This window comes from Rhea pennata, chromosome 26 (assembly GCF_028389875.1).
Source record: "Rhea pennata isolate bPtePen1 chromosome 26, bPtePen1.pri, whole genome shotgun sequence".
NCBI classification, from domain to species: domain Eukaryota; kingdom Metazoa; phylum Chordata; class Aves; order Rheiformes; family Rheidae; genus Rhea; species Rhea pennata.
In genome coordinates this window covers 1806669-1822128 of record NC_084688.1, presented here as the reverse complement: position 1 = coordinate 1822128, position 15460 = coordinate 1806669, and the positions used below count along the sequence as shown (strand labels likewise).

The window sequence follows — 15460 nt, the reverse complement described above, 5'->3', positions numbered from 1 at the left end:
GGTGGAGAGTCATTACTTGGTAGTGGGAGGTGATGCTCCAGACAAAAGCAGCAAGCAGCTCTGCCCCTTTCTAGGCCTTCCAGGAGTCTTGTAGGCCTGGTGAGCTGCAGTGACCCTGGGAAGGTTTGTTCTACATTCCCTCCTGCCAAAAATACCCTCTGTCCACTTTGGTGTGGCTGGAAAAGCCACTTGTTTACCAGAGCCGCTGTTTGGGGCTGCACTGTGAGTTGGGAGGTGGAGGGTGATAATGGAGGAGCTGTGTGCCGAGCTGGAGCTGTTTCATGCAACTCCTGATGTCCTCCTCTATTTGTGTTTACTGAGAAGGCGTCTTTTGTTCCGGTCACTGACAAAAGCTGAATAATAATGTCTCGTGCAGCTAAATAAGTCTCCAAAGCGACAGCTTTTACGCCTGCAGCCCTCTCTTACAGCCCACGTGTGGCAACAAAATTGCAGGGTTCCTATCCTGTGGCTTTTTCAAACTTTTAAAATTGGTATCTCTGGACATAGCCTTTCCTGTCTGAGGGTGGAGGCTCCTGTGGCATGGGAGACAGGTAAGAGTCTTGTGTGCTGAGCCTTTCCTTTCTGCAGCAATGCATCTGTCACCTTTGGGAGCTGCTGTCAGCAAGATCAAAGATGTAGATGCAAGCACTGGTTTAATATGCTTGAGCTGAGACCTGCTGAAGTGTTGTAATGTGCAAAGGGCAGTTCTTCTCTGGCTACCTTCAGATAACGCATGGGTGCATGAGTTGTCGCTCTTATTCCCAGCACTGCGGGAACAATTTCTCTGAGGAAATTAATTTTGGATCCTGTATTGTTTTTATGGGATGGGACCCTGACAGACTAGGTGTGGATACAGGCTTGGGAAGCTCTTGGGAGAACAGACCTAGCTAGGTGCTTTGTGGAAGTGTGATCTAGCTGGCTGGCTGGACTCATAGGTGCATGGTTTGCTCTGAGCTGATGATGGGCCATTGCCTTTCTGCTCCTGTAAAGCTGAGTGATGCAGACAGTGCCAGGACCATGAGACTGAAGGGCTGTTAATACAGCATGCAAGTGAAAGGCAACTAAGAGCTAGAGTGACAGGAGCGAGTAAATGGGTGGGCAGGTGTGGCAGGAGGGCGGGCAGAAGTGACAGTTCATCAGAGCCCCTTGCACAGCACTGAACTGGTGCCCAGCAGTAGCCTCTAGCCTTGGGGAAGCACAGTGGGACGTGCTGAATTGCACACTTATCTCCCTGCTTTACCATCCGAGCTCACCCGGACTCAAACTTCTGAGAGCGCCGAAGGAGCGTGGCTGTGCCCTGCTGGGGCTGGGAGCGGGGGAAGGAGCCGGGCGGTCGGCGCTGATGGAGGAGATTCCTCTGTGGCGAGGCTGCCTGGGGGTCGCGGGTCTCATCTCCCCAGCCCGCCTTCCTCCCTGGTTCCCACCAGCAGAACCAGCCTCCCCCCCATGCTGGTAGTACCCGGCTGCGAGCAGCGCATGGGAAAGCGCCGCTGCCTGACTCCTGCCTGGCCGGGTGCAGGCAGCCCGGCCTGCGCCTGGTGCCCTTATAAGGGCAGGGAGAAGCTGAAAGGCGCCTTGTCTGAACACTTCCTCCCTCCTTTCCGGCCTCGTCGCTTAACCCTGGCGATCACTGCAGCCCTGGAGGACGCGGCCTCCCTGCAGGCAGAGCCCAGGCCTGCCAGGGAAGGGCTGAGGTTCCTGCTGGATCATGATTCTGGTCTCCTCCTCTGATGCTGATGGTGCCATGTAACCCGAGCTGGCAAGCAGTGCTGGTCTTGGACCTGCCCTCGGGTACCAGGGTCTTCCTCTGTGACTCGAGTCAGGGCCCCACCTTGCAACTAAGCATCCCCATATGTGAGGGGATGATTCCTTGGTTTTAGGGAAACTTCTTTGTTTTTTAGGGACAAATTCCTTTATCCTGAATGTTGTGGGGGGGGGGGAGGAGGATAGGGCTCCAGACAAGATTTAGAAGGGTAAAATACATTATGGAACTTATTATAGGAACTATTTAGCCTTGCAATTAGCTTCTCCCTTGGTGAGTCTTTGTTTTTTCCCTAGCCCTGGATTTCTCAGAGCTAGTCAACTTTTTCTCATATGTTTACTGCCAAGGTTGGTGCCAGGTGACCATCCTCAGAGCTGGCTGAGCAGAAGGCTGCAGGATAAATGCTGTTCTGAGCAGCTTGTTGCCGGCACAATAGCAGGGACAGCATCCCATGCTCGAACTGGAGAAATCTAAAGGAAAAAAGCCTTTATTAAAAGTAGAACAGATAAAGGACAAATACAACTGCTTATGTGCCCAGCTGCAGATGTAGTTGAGCTTGCTAAGGCTGGGGCTTCTTGGTTTGGCTCACAGGACTGACTCAGCCCCTCCTGATCCACTGCCTGGGTGTGTGTCATAGATTTTGTTGCAGCTTTGTTAATTTGGGGGTTTCTTGTGCCTAATTGCCTAACACGTCAGGGCTGCTCCTTCCTAATCAGTGATGCTCTTCAAGAATCATTTGTTATCCCAACCAGCAAAAGCATTTCTCTCCGTTGTACTGCTTCAAACAGACAGTGGCTTCTGCCTTGAAATTGGTGTCTTGTGATCCTCGATGTGCTTTGGCATGCTGGTTGTATTGCATCCTCCTAGAGTGCCCCCTTTCCCAACAGGGTTCATTAAGGTTCATTAAGCTTTCTAATGTCACATTAGTTAGAAGTCTTGATGTGACTCATAGAGTATGTCTTATAAAGCATAAATTGCTTGTGCTTAAGACTAGGTTTCTGTGGTCTCAGCAGCTATGCCATCGCTGAGAAGAAAGTTAGGGACTCTGATATGCTTCTGAAGCTTGTGCTTCTGCGGGCTTGCAGGATAGCAACAGGTCTGCCTGGGCAGAAAATGCCAAGTATGGCCCTGTCTGTCAGCAGAGCCCTGAACTCTGGTACCTGCACAGCTAGCAGTGAGCTCTCCTGGGTGCCTCCTGATGCCCTTTGCAGAGCTGGTGTCCAGCTTCCTCTCCTGCTCCAAGCTAGAGCGCCACGGGTGCCCTGGGGCCAGTGCGAGCAACTCCTTCCCGCTTGCCTCCAGGCCTAGTGGAGCGAGACCTTGGTCTCCCGCACTGCTGCTCTCTGCAAGCAGGGCTGCATTGCTGGGTAACGATTAACCTGGAAATGGCCACTTGGCATGGTAGGATTCAGAAGATACTAGAAAATGTTGGCAGCCTTTCTTGAAAGGTGTTTCCAGGCCCAGCTGGATGTGCTGTTCTGGATAGGACACAAAAATGTGAGGTTTGAAGGAGTCTCTCTTTAGGAGAGTGTGTTGGGAAGAAATCCGTTTCGTCCCTCCTCCCCCGCGATGCTGCTGGTTCTCTGCCTCCAAGCTCTATCTTGGCATTGACAGGAGTGCAAGGCGGTCACGCTGCCTTGCTGGATCGCTCGCCCTGAAAGCGTGCTGTTATTCCAGGGGGATTTCTCTGCGCTGTGGGTTTGCAGCATGGAGGGGCAGGGGCCGTGACACCATCGTACAGGCTCTCTATCCGCACGGCCAGCCCCGGCTCCTGCGGGTACATCTGGCGGCTCCCGTCTGGCTGCGGGCTGGGAAGGGTTACAGGAAGCTGACTCTGCTGGCCAGACAGACTGGTGTCTGGCTGCTGCTTAGATGAGCACTTCCCCGCTCCCGCATGGGGAGTGGGAGGGAGCGACGTGTCCACGCTCCCCTCGCCGCTCTTCCTGCGCTCCCAGTCCTCTCCTTAAAAGGAGGCTCCTGTTCCAGTTCTCCCACTGCCGCAGCCAGCGGCAGGGCCTGGAAGCGGGAGCTGGAAGTGGGTGGTGAGGAGCGGCCAGACCGTGGCTCTCCTCGCTGTGCCCACAGCCCTCCCACAGACAGGAGCTGGGAAGCAGCGGGTCTGCATTACGTGCAGAGAGGGCTGTGGTGCCCTTGCAGACCGCTGTGTCCATGTCCAGAGGTTTAATTTGCTTGCGTGAGAGGCAGTGGTGACCTTTTCATTTCAGTGATGGTGTACAACTGTCTGCAGTACCCAAGGCAGCTCGGTGGAGACTAATCCCAGGGAAGGGGAAGGGCAGGTTTGCGTGCTTGTTTTCAGGCTGCCATAATGGACAGTCAGCTCCTTAGAGCCATCAGATTTGGGCTTGTCACCATTTTCCCCAAATGAGTGTGTTTCTTCATTGCTTTAGGCTTAAAGGGGTTTGTCTCCAGTCTCTTACGTATAAACTGTGAATTTTCCATCTGGATGGAAACGTGCTTTGGACCTGGTTTGCTTGTGGCGGTCTGTAGGTTCCCAGCTGGCTTGGGCCCTTCTGAAACTGGAGCTGCTGGTCATCCACGTTGGGCCGTGCCTCTCTGCAGCAGCCATGCAGACTGCTCCCGTGGTGCCCCGAAAGGTGCAGGCACAGATCCTCACCGAGCGGGGAGGCAGGCAGGGTCTCTCTGACCCCAAGCTCTTGCTGTTGCATTTCTGTCGCACAGCGCTCTGCGCACGGGCTATGTGCATCTGCTCTCCCCTCCCTGCGGAAACGGGGAATCTTTCTGGCTGCTCAGATCTGAAAGTCAGCAGAGCAGCTCTATCAGGGCAGGCCAAAAAGCTGGTTACAGTGTTTCCTTCCGTGCTGGAGTGATTGAGTCAGCGGCTGGGTTGCAGCCTCTGCAGAGGCTGACTCTGCTTCTGGGTGATTTTGGTGGGAACAGTGTTTGTGGGCAGGGCAAGGCGTGACCAAGGGCACAGACCTAGTAACACCCTGTGTGCCAAGATCAGGCCAGGAAGCAAATCTGGGTTGTGGCAGCTCTGCATGTTCAGCTGTGTATTGCTTTTTGTTCCCTCTTGTAGCACAGGTGGAAACCCAAGTCCTTGTTATTTAAAGCTACATAGATGCTTAAAAAGGGACTTTTCTGCTTCTGGGTGTGATGGGAAGAGAACTTGGTATCTGGCAAACAGAAATGAGGAGGCTTGTGTTCTACCTGTCATCTTTCCCACACTGATTTGGTTATGACCTTCCTGGGTACTTTTTTTTCCTGAAGGAGGCTGAATGTCCCCTAATTTAGAAATGCTCTTGTATGGGTGCAGCCCATAAAACCCTTAAGGCTCCAAAGCAGAAATTACCACAGGTCAGCTGATCCATGGTATGTGCAGTGAGTGCACACTGGTGGCCCACAGGAAATTCAAACCGTCTTACCCCACTGCATTGAAAGAGAAACAAGATCAGCAAATGCATAGGAAGCTGTTGGTGTGTTTCAGTTCTTTGCAGTATGTCATGTTATTAGGACTGGATGGAGTGAAGTTCCCGTGTCACACAGGGATGCTGTGCATGCTGGGTTTTCTTCCATATTCATCTCTGCTCTTATTTTCTTCTATCCAGATTCGCTACAAGGAGGAGTTTGAGAAGAACAAGGGGAAAGGCTTCAGTGTGGTGGCTGATACCCCAGAGCTGCAGAGAATCAAAAAGACTCAGGATCAGATCAGCAATGTGAGTAGCTTCTAATCTGTGTGTGTGATGATGTGAGCTTCCTCCCACTGTGCTACTGAGGATGACGGGGGGGTGCTCTGACTGCAAAATGAGGAACAAGGGCCAGTGCTCTGACAGCTGTTAACAAATAAGCAAGGCTGTGTCATCTTTAAAGCCTGGCAGGGTAATTCACAAACACATTCTCCCTGGGCACCTTGTGATCCTCTTTTTAGTGTTGTCTGCAACTAGACATCATGCATATCTCCTGGGTCCTTCATACCGTGAAGGCCAACAAATACAGTAGGTGAGGCTGCAGCCAGTTGCAGAGAGGTATCAGAGACCTTAACTACTTCCTAGGTGTTCAAATAAATCTTGACTGAGAAGCAAGAGCATAAACAAGATGAAGGGGAATACAAGGGGATGACACTGTAGTGGAGGAGGCAGATGTGGGCTGTGGGAGAGGGGGGATCCTAAGGAAGGTGGTTCCACAGGCTCTGGGGAAGGCCTGGTGCTGCCTTCCTTCCTGTGAGGGCTGAGTGACTCCATACATCTTGGCTTGTATTTGTATGTGGTAACCCCAGCAAAAGGCACATCTCTTCCTCCTGTCCCTTATGCAGCCTCAGCTGTCCTCTGCTAGGCTCCTCTTGCCTTGACCTCTCCTGACTTGTGCACAGCAGTTTCCAACCATCCAGCTGCTGAGAGCATTTGCAGCTGCTGCTGTTGTCAATTTGTGCCAGGGCTCTGTGCAGTCCCCAGATTCCCAACACCTGCTGCCACCAGCTTCTGAGAGCAGGACACAGTGTTATCCACTTCCCTACCTAGAGCCCTTATCTATTGGTAGCTGCTGCCCTTGCTGCATGAGAGCAACTTTGCAGAGAGCTACTTAGATTCTCTCCTCTCAAGCACAGTTTCCCTCCTGTCAGCATCCTGCTGCAGTACTGATATGGAGGGATTCCCGAGGGCTGTGCACAGCAGCATCTTTGTCTTCTCTTGACCTCCTGGAAGGGAACTCTGTCCTGTGCCTACAAGAGACCCAACTCTTGCTTTCCCAAAAAGGGATGCAGTACACAGTCATGGAGGTCTGCATTGCCATGGTGGAAGAGGAGGATAGGCACACTCACATGTATAGCTGCTGTGTTGGGTGCGTCAAACTTGGGGTAAAATTCCCTTCTGAAACCCAACCCTAGACTCCTGGGCATTTTCGCACAGGAGGTGTTCAGTAATCTGCCTCCAGCAGAAAACAGGGTTAATTAACCTGTAGCTGCAGTGAAAGTCATGTGTATGTTCCTTATCTAATGTTCAGAAGCTGTTGCAAAGCCTGGACTAGCAGACTAGTGGTTTCTCTCTGACCAGTAAAGCACCCACAGAGACAAAGCTTTGCAAGAGAGATCTCTAAGGTTCTACTCAAACGGTTGCTGTGAGTTACTGTCCCTCTGAGCTTCAGCTGAGTTCAGGACAGACTGCCCTGAGCAGTGCTGTGGGGGAGAAAAGCCCAGTACCTTGACTGCAGGGCTCTGAGTGTTTCTCAGCCCCTTTCCAGGTACCATAATGTTCCAAGTGACCATATCAGCTAAATAAGTCAGATCTTTGTCTGGCAGGCTTTGAGCCCCCTCCCTGCAGCCCCATGGAAAGTGTTGTCTCCCTTTGCCCCCTCTTAGGTGCTTCCCTGTCAAGGGCATGAACCAGAGTCTCTGCAGACTAGGTAAAGTGAGATGTGGCTGGAAGCTTGTCCTGAGAGAGAAAATGGAGCTTTTTCCATCCTCAGCAAGAGCATCTCTACCTTGCGATCCCCTGTCTGCTTCGTAAGGGTGTCCAAGGTGGGGGTGAATTTGAGCTTATAGGAGGGATACACTGAGAGGGAGGATTGTGCTTGTGCCATCAGTGGGAGTTAACATGTATACGCAAACATGAAAATGCCCAGCAGAGTGGGAGGAGATTGTTTATTCTCTTTTCATCTGATCTCATAGTGCCATTCTTTACTCTGGCAAGTACTAGCTTCTCCCTGGGGAGCTGCAGGATGTTATCTGAACATCAGACCTCAGGGCAGCCAAGGCTCAGCTCTATCGACATGGGAAATGGACCTGTCTGGAAGGTTCTTCCCTGTGGACAGCTTTTTCAGTTGGATCTGAGCTGGCAGAAGATGAACAAAGCTTCCGGTGGTGGTGCAGTCCTTTCCCTTTCCATGGAGTGGGGCTGTGCTCATTGTGTTACGGGAACTGCCTCTGCTTTTGAAAAGACTGGTTGTGAAGGTTCCAGGTTTTAAATAATGCAGCGGAGAGATGAGACATGGAGAGAGCCACTGAGCAGAACTGGGATGGGACTGTCCGTGGCAACATCGCCATGGTTCTCCTATGGAGTTCAGAGGAAGGGCAGTGACTGCTGTGGCCTGAGCACCTCTGCAGCACATGGTATCCTAAACCACCCTCGGCAGAGGGTCAGCACCCTCTCCAGTCCTGTGCACAAGGAAACCCTCTTGGAAATGAAGCAATGTAAAATCTAAGCATAAACTCCCTCTGCCAGACAATGCCTGCCTGAAGCAGCCTCAGGCAGGCTCCCTACAGCAAATAAAGAAATGGGCTGGGTGGAGTAAAGTGCTCCCTTCGGGGCATTCCCCTTCCCAGAAGTGTGACTCTGCTCCAGGCTTTGCCTCCTGCCTGTGCAGGGAGCTGGGGTGTAGTGCCCTTCAGTAAATAACTGTTTAACCAGCAGACAAATGGGCTCCAGGTGTTTTCCAATAGCAGTGTATTCATTAGCACAAGTGGCTATTAATTTTTACACCTATGCCCAGGCAACAGGGTTAACCCTTCCCTTCTGCCTGCTGCTGCAGAGGTCCCTCTCTGTGCTGGCTGTGGCAGGAAGTCTAGTCTAGTCGCATGTAACTGATGTGTTTCGTGGTATCTGCTGGCTCCACTTTTGAGTCTCCTTCATTGAGAAAGCCTGAGGCCTTCTCATACTGCATTTTTGAAAGAAATTTAGGGGCGGATGTTAGGAGTGAATACCTTTGCTCTCAGCTGAGGCTACAGGTAGAGATTTTGAGATCCTTTCATCAGGCATTTACAAGTCTGGTTTGCTGAAACTCTTCCCCATGCAGGGAGCTGGAGAAACAGAAGAATCCAGGGACCATCTGGCCAGCAGCCTGCATAAACCCTCCTTGCTTTCATGTGTGATCATGTATCTTCTCTTCCCTCAAGGACATTCAAACTGGGCAGAAGGCAGCAACGTGCCAGCTTTGCAAATTACACAGGGTGGTGGTGGTTGGTGTAGAAAATGCCAACTATCTTCCTCCTTCCTTCCTCTGCTTGGTTGTTTTCCATGCAGTCTTTCTAGCCCAATTAACCACTCTAATCTATATTTAGGTCACTCTGTGCAGTTGTGCTTCCTTAGTGCTGTGTTAGTGGATAACAACCCTCTCCTTTACCATGTCTCCCTTGGGGTTAATTCAGGTAGTGGTGGGCAGCATGGTGGTGGGGAGTTTGAGTCTGTCTGCACTGTCCTGTCGGGTCCCTGTTGTTTCAGCAGATTTACCTTGTTGTGGCTCGGCCTCTTTCCCCATCGTCTGTGCTCTCCTGCCCTGTCCCTGTGTAATAGGTGCCCAAAGGGGAGGGAAGCCCATCTTGTGGTGACTCCCCGTGCCTTTTCTCTAGGCTGCCCTGCAAGTGGTTCATGTCTAGACCATCTCCCCTCCTCAGTGCCTGCAGTCGTGGTGCTTTGGTTAGAGCTGGCCCTGGCAGGGTTAACAGAGATCCTAGCTGAGAAGTGGTGCAGTGAATCTCCTCTGTGCACTCCTTTGCTAGGATTCCCTTCCACTTCCTGTCTTACACCTACTCTAGTGTTTCAGTAATGGTTGCTCTGTGTTTTCCTGGAAGATGGCCACCTCTGCTTCCCCTCCCTGCCAAATGCCAGAGCCCTAATTGGGTGCTTGGGACCTCTTCCAGCTTGAGGAGCCTGCTGCTGTGCTGCCATGCTCCAGAGGTCAGAGCCAAGAGTGAGGGATGCTCCTTGGAGAGGAGGAGCAGGCAAGTGATGGCAGAGTCAGACCAGTCCAGCCAAGCTCTGCTGCTGCCTGCCTGGACACAGAGCCACGGTACTTGTGCAAATAGGATGTGCTACAGCCTGCTAAAAGGGAATGGCCTGAGTGGGGCCTGCACAGATGCCCTGCAGTGTGGGGGATGGCTGCTGGCCCTGCCTGGGGAGGCAGAGCTGTGCCCCCACTGCTGCCTGCGCAGTGCCAAAGTGCCTGGTAACTTCAGCAGAGCATGTGACAGAGAGCTACCCTTAAATTTACATCCTGTCAGTGTAGGGGGATTGCTGAACTTCATCTACGTCTGAATGGGTATGAGGACCACATGGCAGAGGAGATGGAGTAGGAAGAAGCCTTGCACATGCTCTGGAGCCACAGCACCCTAGGGATTGCAGTGTGGCTCTGTTCATGGGCCAGCCCTCCTGGAGGGAGCTTAGCCAACGCCAGCCTCACCCTGTGAACAGCCTTGTGGCCAGCCGGGGCCTGAAACAGCACCTGCCTTGTGGTTTCTGCAGTCTTTGCATGCTCAGTGTATTTGCCTGGGGTGTAGGTGTGAGGCCTTTCATCCAAGGGGGGCTGTGGGATGACATGATGACACAGGGAGCATGCAAGATGCTGTTTAAAGCTCTCCTGGGGGACAGAGGAGAGGAGGTATTCCTGGCTGCATGTTCTCCAGGACCCAGGTGGTCCAGTCCCAAGTTACAGTGTTTTCCAGGCTACGCTTTGATCTCTTTTCCTCTTTTGTCGCTGTAGATAAAATACCATGAAGAGTTTGAGAGGAGCAGGATGGGCCCAAGTCCCAGTGAGGGCGCTGATCTGGAGCGCAGGAACTCCCAGGAGAGCACCAACTACCGGAGACCTGCAGAGCAGAATCAGCCACCTCATCACGTCCAGCCCAGCAACCCAGGTAACACTCAGGGCTCTGGGCAGGCCCTTTACCTGGGGGAGGGGCTGGGTGCATCAGCCTGCCCCAGCCTCTGCCGCTTGGGTAGGCTCACACTTGCTGGGGCAGCAGCCAGCTCTTCTTTGGGTCTCAGGGCCCTGCTGCTTTCATCTTCCATCAGAGACGATTCAGGGAGCTCCACTGCTTGCTTTTCTGCTTCAGGGCTGTTGGCTGCTAGAGCCTTGCGAGGCCCCTGCAAGGGGCCTTGCTCTGTGTCTTGAATCACAGCATGTAGCAGCCGCTCTGGCTCACGGGCTTGTCTTTCCTTCCCAGTCTACCAGCAGCAGCAGCCATCGTCTCAATCCTACGGCTACAAGGAGCCTGCAGCACCAGCCTCTACACAGCGCAATGCTCCTTCTGGAGGAGGGGTGAGTATAGCCAAAGGATGGGCAGCATCCACTCTGGCACTAGCCCACAAGTTTCCATCTCCCCAAAGCAAGATTTGCTCCACTTGGGAATCTGCTCCCAGCTCCTGAGTTGTATGCTGGGTGCCTGCTTTGATTGCCACAGCTATTGCTGGCACCAGCATCCCTGCATGCTGTGCAACGAGAATTTCCTGGCTCCTGCATGGCTCGTGGGCGGGTCCTGGCAGGGCTCCTTGCCCCGGGGTTCCCCTGGGGATGGGAGCTCTGCCTGTTTGGGGCCTGCTGATCCCTCTCTCCCCGCAGAAGCGGTTCCGCGCCGTCTATGATTACAACGCGGCCGACGAAGATGAGGTCTCCTTCCAGGATGGCGATACCATCATCAACGTGCAGCAGATTGACGATGGATGGATGTACGGCACGGTGGAGCGCACAGGAGACACAGGCATGCTCCCTGCCAACTACGTGGAGGCCATCTGAGCCACGGGAGGGGACGGGGTGCGTGGCTGACAGCAGAGACCCCAGCCCACGCCGGCCCCAGTGTGTGTGTGTGCGTGTGTGTGTGTGCGCGCGTGTGCGTCTCTCTCTCTCTCTCACCCGGCATCCCTTATCCAGTGTGTTCTGCCGTTGCCCACCAGAGCTGTGTCCTGACATCTCGGTTACTTTATGTTTCTGCAGCTGCCTCTGGTTTCTCTTGCCAATTTAGCTTTGTTCTGTAGCTCTGTCGGGACTGAGGGAGCTCTGTCTGCAAGGGATGTTGGGGGCTCAAGAGACCAAACCGCCGTAGCTTTCCCTCTCCTTCAGTCTCCCTCCTCTCCAGCCTTCTGGAGGGCCTGGGCACCCATGCCAGGCTGGGCTCCTCCTCCCAGGGCCTCTGGCATTTCCCAGCTGTGGGAAGCAGCCAGAGTTGCTGGGATCATGCGCCAAGGGAGGAGCTGGCCATATGTTTGGACCAAATTCCCCTACCTCTTTCAGGGATGGACCAGATGGGGAGAAGAGCACAGGGGCAACGATTAGTGGTGCTCTTCCACCGGGTTGCCTGTGTGGATGCGGTGAAGGATACTTGTCCCAGGGGCTGCCCTGGGCTTGAAAGGAAGGATGAGCTGGCAGCATTCACCCTGCACTGCTTTAGGTTGCTTCTCCTGTCTCCTGTTCGGTTTTTCAATCCAGTCTTTGCTCCCTTTAGTCTTTAAAATCTTACAAACCAGAAGAACAATTCACAGTTAAAATTTTAAACAATCTTTTACTTTCTCCTTGAGATTCAGAGCAGCTGCTCTGGACAGCCCTGGAAGTGGCTCTTGTTTCTTCTGTCTCAGGGTTTGGCTGCTGGCGATCCCTGTCCCTCCAGGGTGCTGGCAGGGGCGGAGGGCTGGAGGCCTCGGAGGAGTCGTGCCCAGGTTCCTCCGCACGCCAGGGCTGTGCTAGCGCTGGCAGAGGAGCAGCAGGGACGTTGTTTTGGCTGGAGGCTGTTGCTCACAGTTGAGCCCCCCTAGGCTGGTAGGGAGCACTGTGATACTGAGACCTCACGTCCCTCCCCACAGCTCTGGCCTCCTCTCCTTGGGCCAGGAACTTGGGAATCCCCTGGGCTCTGGGACAACTAGGTCCTCTGTTAGCAGTTGCAGCTCCCCAAATTCACCTAGAAGCTTCCTGCTTTTCTCCTGCTGCTGCTGAGCCCACTGGGTAAATGGTCTGTGCAGGGAGCAGGCAGGATCAGCTCTGCCCTCTTGGATCAGGAGGTTTCCTTCTGCATCTGTGGCTGTTGTGAGCTGCACCTGACAGATCCTTCCCTGCTTCCACCGCGCAGGGGGCCCGGCCCTCCGGCAGCCTGGGCAGGGAAGGCCGAGACCAGGGCGCTCTGCCTCGCTGTCATGGGGCTCAGCAGGCAGCTTGGAGGGGAAGAGACAGAGCACGGCAGAGCCTCCTGCATCTGCGCAGCCTGCCCAGGGTGCTGGCCGGAGCCCGTGACGGTCCGTGCGGACGGGCGATGTTTACAGCCTTCCCTCCCACCGGAGATGGGGACCAACCGCGGGCTGGCGCGTGGCCCCGCACCTCCCCGCACAACTCGCTGATCCCCAGCAGTGCTGGCTTCTGTGGCTGACTTGGGATCACCGTGTCATGGACCAAAATTTCAAAGCACATTTCTGTCCCCACCTCGTTCGGGCTCCGGGTCTCGGAGCTGGAAGGACAGGGGCAGCTATAACTGGAAAGGCGGGGGCAGGCGGGTTTGGGGGGCGTCCCGGTGCCCTTGTCCTGGGTCAGAGGAGCTGGGAGCAGCCTTTGCCCTGCCTCCGTGCTGCAGCGGTGCTCCCAGCGCCATCCTCCTCCCCGTGGGGTCCCGCGCTCGCCTCCGCTTGCGGCCCCCGGCTCGGCACCGCCGGCTGAGCTCGGGCTGCCAGCGGAGGGGACCGTCCTGTCGCTGGGCTGCTGGGGGCTCTCGCCGTCTGGCCGGGGGTGCTTCGGAGGGGAAGGTGCTGCCTTGGCTGGTGAGGAGGGAGCCTCGGACCAAAGCGGCTGTGTCCGCCCCGGGCGTTCGACGTTCCTCGGTGCTGCCCGGGGCCGGTTCCTGAGAGAGGACCCGCTGCCTTGCGCTCACGGTCCCCTCGAAGCACAGGGGCTGCGGCGCAGCGCAGAGTGACGCTGGGGTCAGGCTGACCTGCCCCGAGGGGGTTTCTGGCCCTGCGGAAGCCACCGGCTCCGTCCCCGGGGCCGGAGCGCGGGCCGGAGCCAGGGAAGGTGAGCGTTTTGCTCCTGGCTCGTTTCCCAGCCAGCTGCAGCTGGTGGGAGCCGCAAGCCGAAGCGGGGAAGCCTTGAGCAGTCCCTGGGGGAGACCAGCCCAGGAGCAGCTGGGATGGGCCTTACGGGATGGGAATCCCGGTCGGTGCTAAAGCAAGAGAGCACAAGAGCAGGGGAGAGTGGGGCCGGGAGGGGAAGGGTCTGCGTCTCTGCCTGCTAATCCTGTTCTCAATCACGTTCTTGTCTGGGAATGGGGGGGGGAGTGTCAGTGTGAATAAACTGTTTTTTAATGGACCAAATAATACAGGCAATTACATTTTGGTATACAGGCCTTTTTTTAATGCTACCTTGAAACCATTGTCCTAAATCTCCCCTCTCATGCCTTGCCCTTTCTTCCTTGCCATGGGAAACAAATCTCTTACTGCTTGATTTCTGCCTTTTCTCTTGACTTATGCACTTTTTTGCCTTTTTTTTCATAGCTGAAAAGCACCTAAACCTGTATTTAAAATAAGTAAATAAATAAAAAGTTAAAAAAAAAAAAAAAGCTAAATTGCTTCTCATCATGTGTAAAATAAACCTTGTCCATCTTAGCTTCCCCGGTTGCATTTCAGTGCTGAGCTTAGAACGTTTGTTTTCTTTCGGATCAGTTGATTGGTAGGGATTTGTCCTTGTGTATTGCTTCCCATGGGGTTGAGCACCCACGAATAAAAAGTTATTTGGCCTTTCTAACAAAACCATCGAGTGGAAAAAACCAACCAATTCTCTTCCTCGTTTACTCAAAAATAAAAGTATAATTTTTACCTGCTGATTGTGCTGGTTTTCATTGTGTTTCCTTTGCTGCCACTTTGGCAGGTTTGCCGCTCGCTTGCGGGACCTCGGGGCTGGCGAAGGCTGCCGGCAGCAGGCCTGCGACTCGGCCCGGCTTCCCGGCGCACGGCTGGACCCGGGGAATGGCGACGTCCCTGGGAGCTGCACCGGGGTGCAGAGTTTGGCTCGTCCTTTGCTCTCCTGAGGCTTGAGGCTGCCCTCGATGCGCCGCGGTGGGGCTGGGCTGGCGGGGCTCCCTCTGCCCCCGGCCCCCTGCAAGCTCCCGGCTGCGTTTTGGGGCTTTGCTGCCGGTGATGCAACGCTGGCGCAGCGTCCCGGCGTCGCACGGCTGCTCTGGAAAGCGTTAAAACTTGCAGGCACCTGGTTCACAGGCCAAACGCAGGCCCTTTCCCGTAGAAGGGAAAACTCCCGCTTGGCTGTGGCTGCTCCGCCACGGCAGCCTGTTCCCCTGCCTCCGGCCGGCTCGCGTGCTCCGAACACAGCTGGCGGCTGCTTAGCTTGGCTGCTGCTGCTGCTCAAGGTGGGATTTTCAGCTACAGTGTTTAGCAGTGGAAAAAACTTGTTGAAAATGTGTGGAAAAGGATGTTATTTGCATCAGCAGTGGTAGCCAAAAAAAAAAAAAAAAAGAAAAAGCTCCATGGCTGTTGCTTCTACTTCTCTAGGTCTAGAGTTGCTAACTTGAACCGGATTGAAGCAGGTGTTTGGATACTGGGAAAGGAAAGGATGCCTCCTGCCTGCCCCGGGAGCGCCAGTGTCTGAAAGGGGCGAATTCGGACCGGTCCCGGGTGTCTGACGCAGCTTGCGATGACCAAAGCCATTTTCTGACGTTTCTGCCGGAGGCTGAGTCTTTTCCCAGCCGCACACGAGGGCCGTGGCACCACGAGCGCCTGCGTTAACCGCCGGGCAGCAGGTCTGGGTAGGCACAAGCGGAGGCAAAGCAATTCTCCAAGGAGCTCACACTCGGCAGGCGTGAGCTGAGCATGCCCCCCCACCCCACCCCCCTTCTGCCGAGCACGGCCGAGCCCCCGTCCGACCAGGTTTATTTACCCCTTTATTTTCTGTCTCCCGGCTGGAAAGCGGCTCGCTCAGCTCAGGCATCAGCTCCCCCCCCTCCCCGAGCAGGCTGAGCCGAGCTCC

At 54.6% G+C, this 15460-nt stretch overlaps 1 protein-coding gene across 1 annotated transcript in view; it reads left to right on the top strand.

Moving 5' to 3' along the window:
* Positions 1-14295, top strand: part of LASP1 (LIM and SH3 protein 1) — a 39160-nt gene extending 24865 nt beyond the window's left edge. The window contains exons 4-7 of the mRNA XM_062595779.1: positions 5350-5457; positions 10211-10364; positions 10674-10768; positions 11069-14295. Coding sequence (XP_062451763.1) covers positions 5350-5457; positions 10211-10364; positions 10674-10768; positions 11069-11242 — 531 coding nt within the window. The 3' untranslated portion in view covers positions 11243-14295. The remainder of the gene's footprint in view (positions 1-5349; positions 5458-10210; positions 10365-10673; positions 10769-11068) is intronic.
* The last annotated feature ends 1165 nt before the right edge of the window (positions 14296-15460 follow it).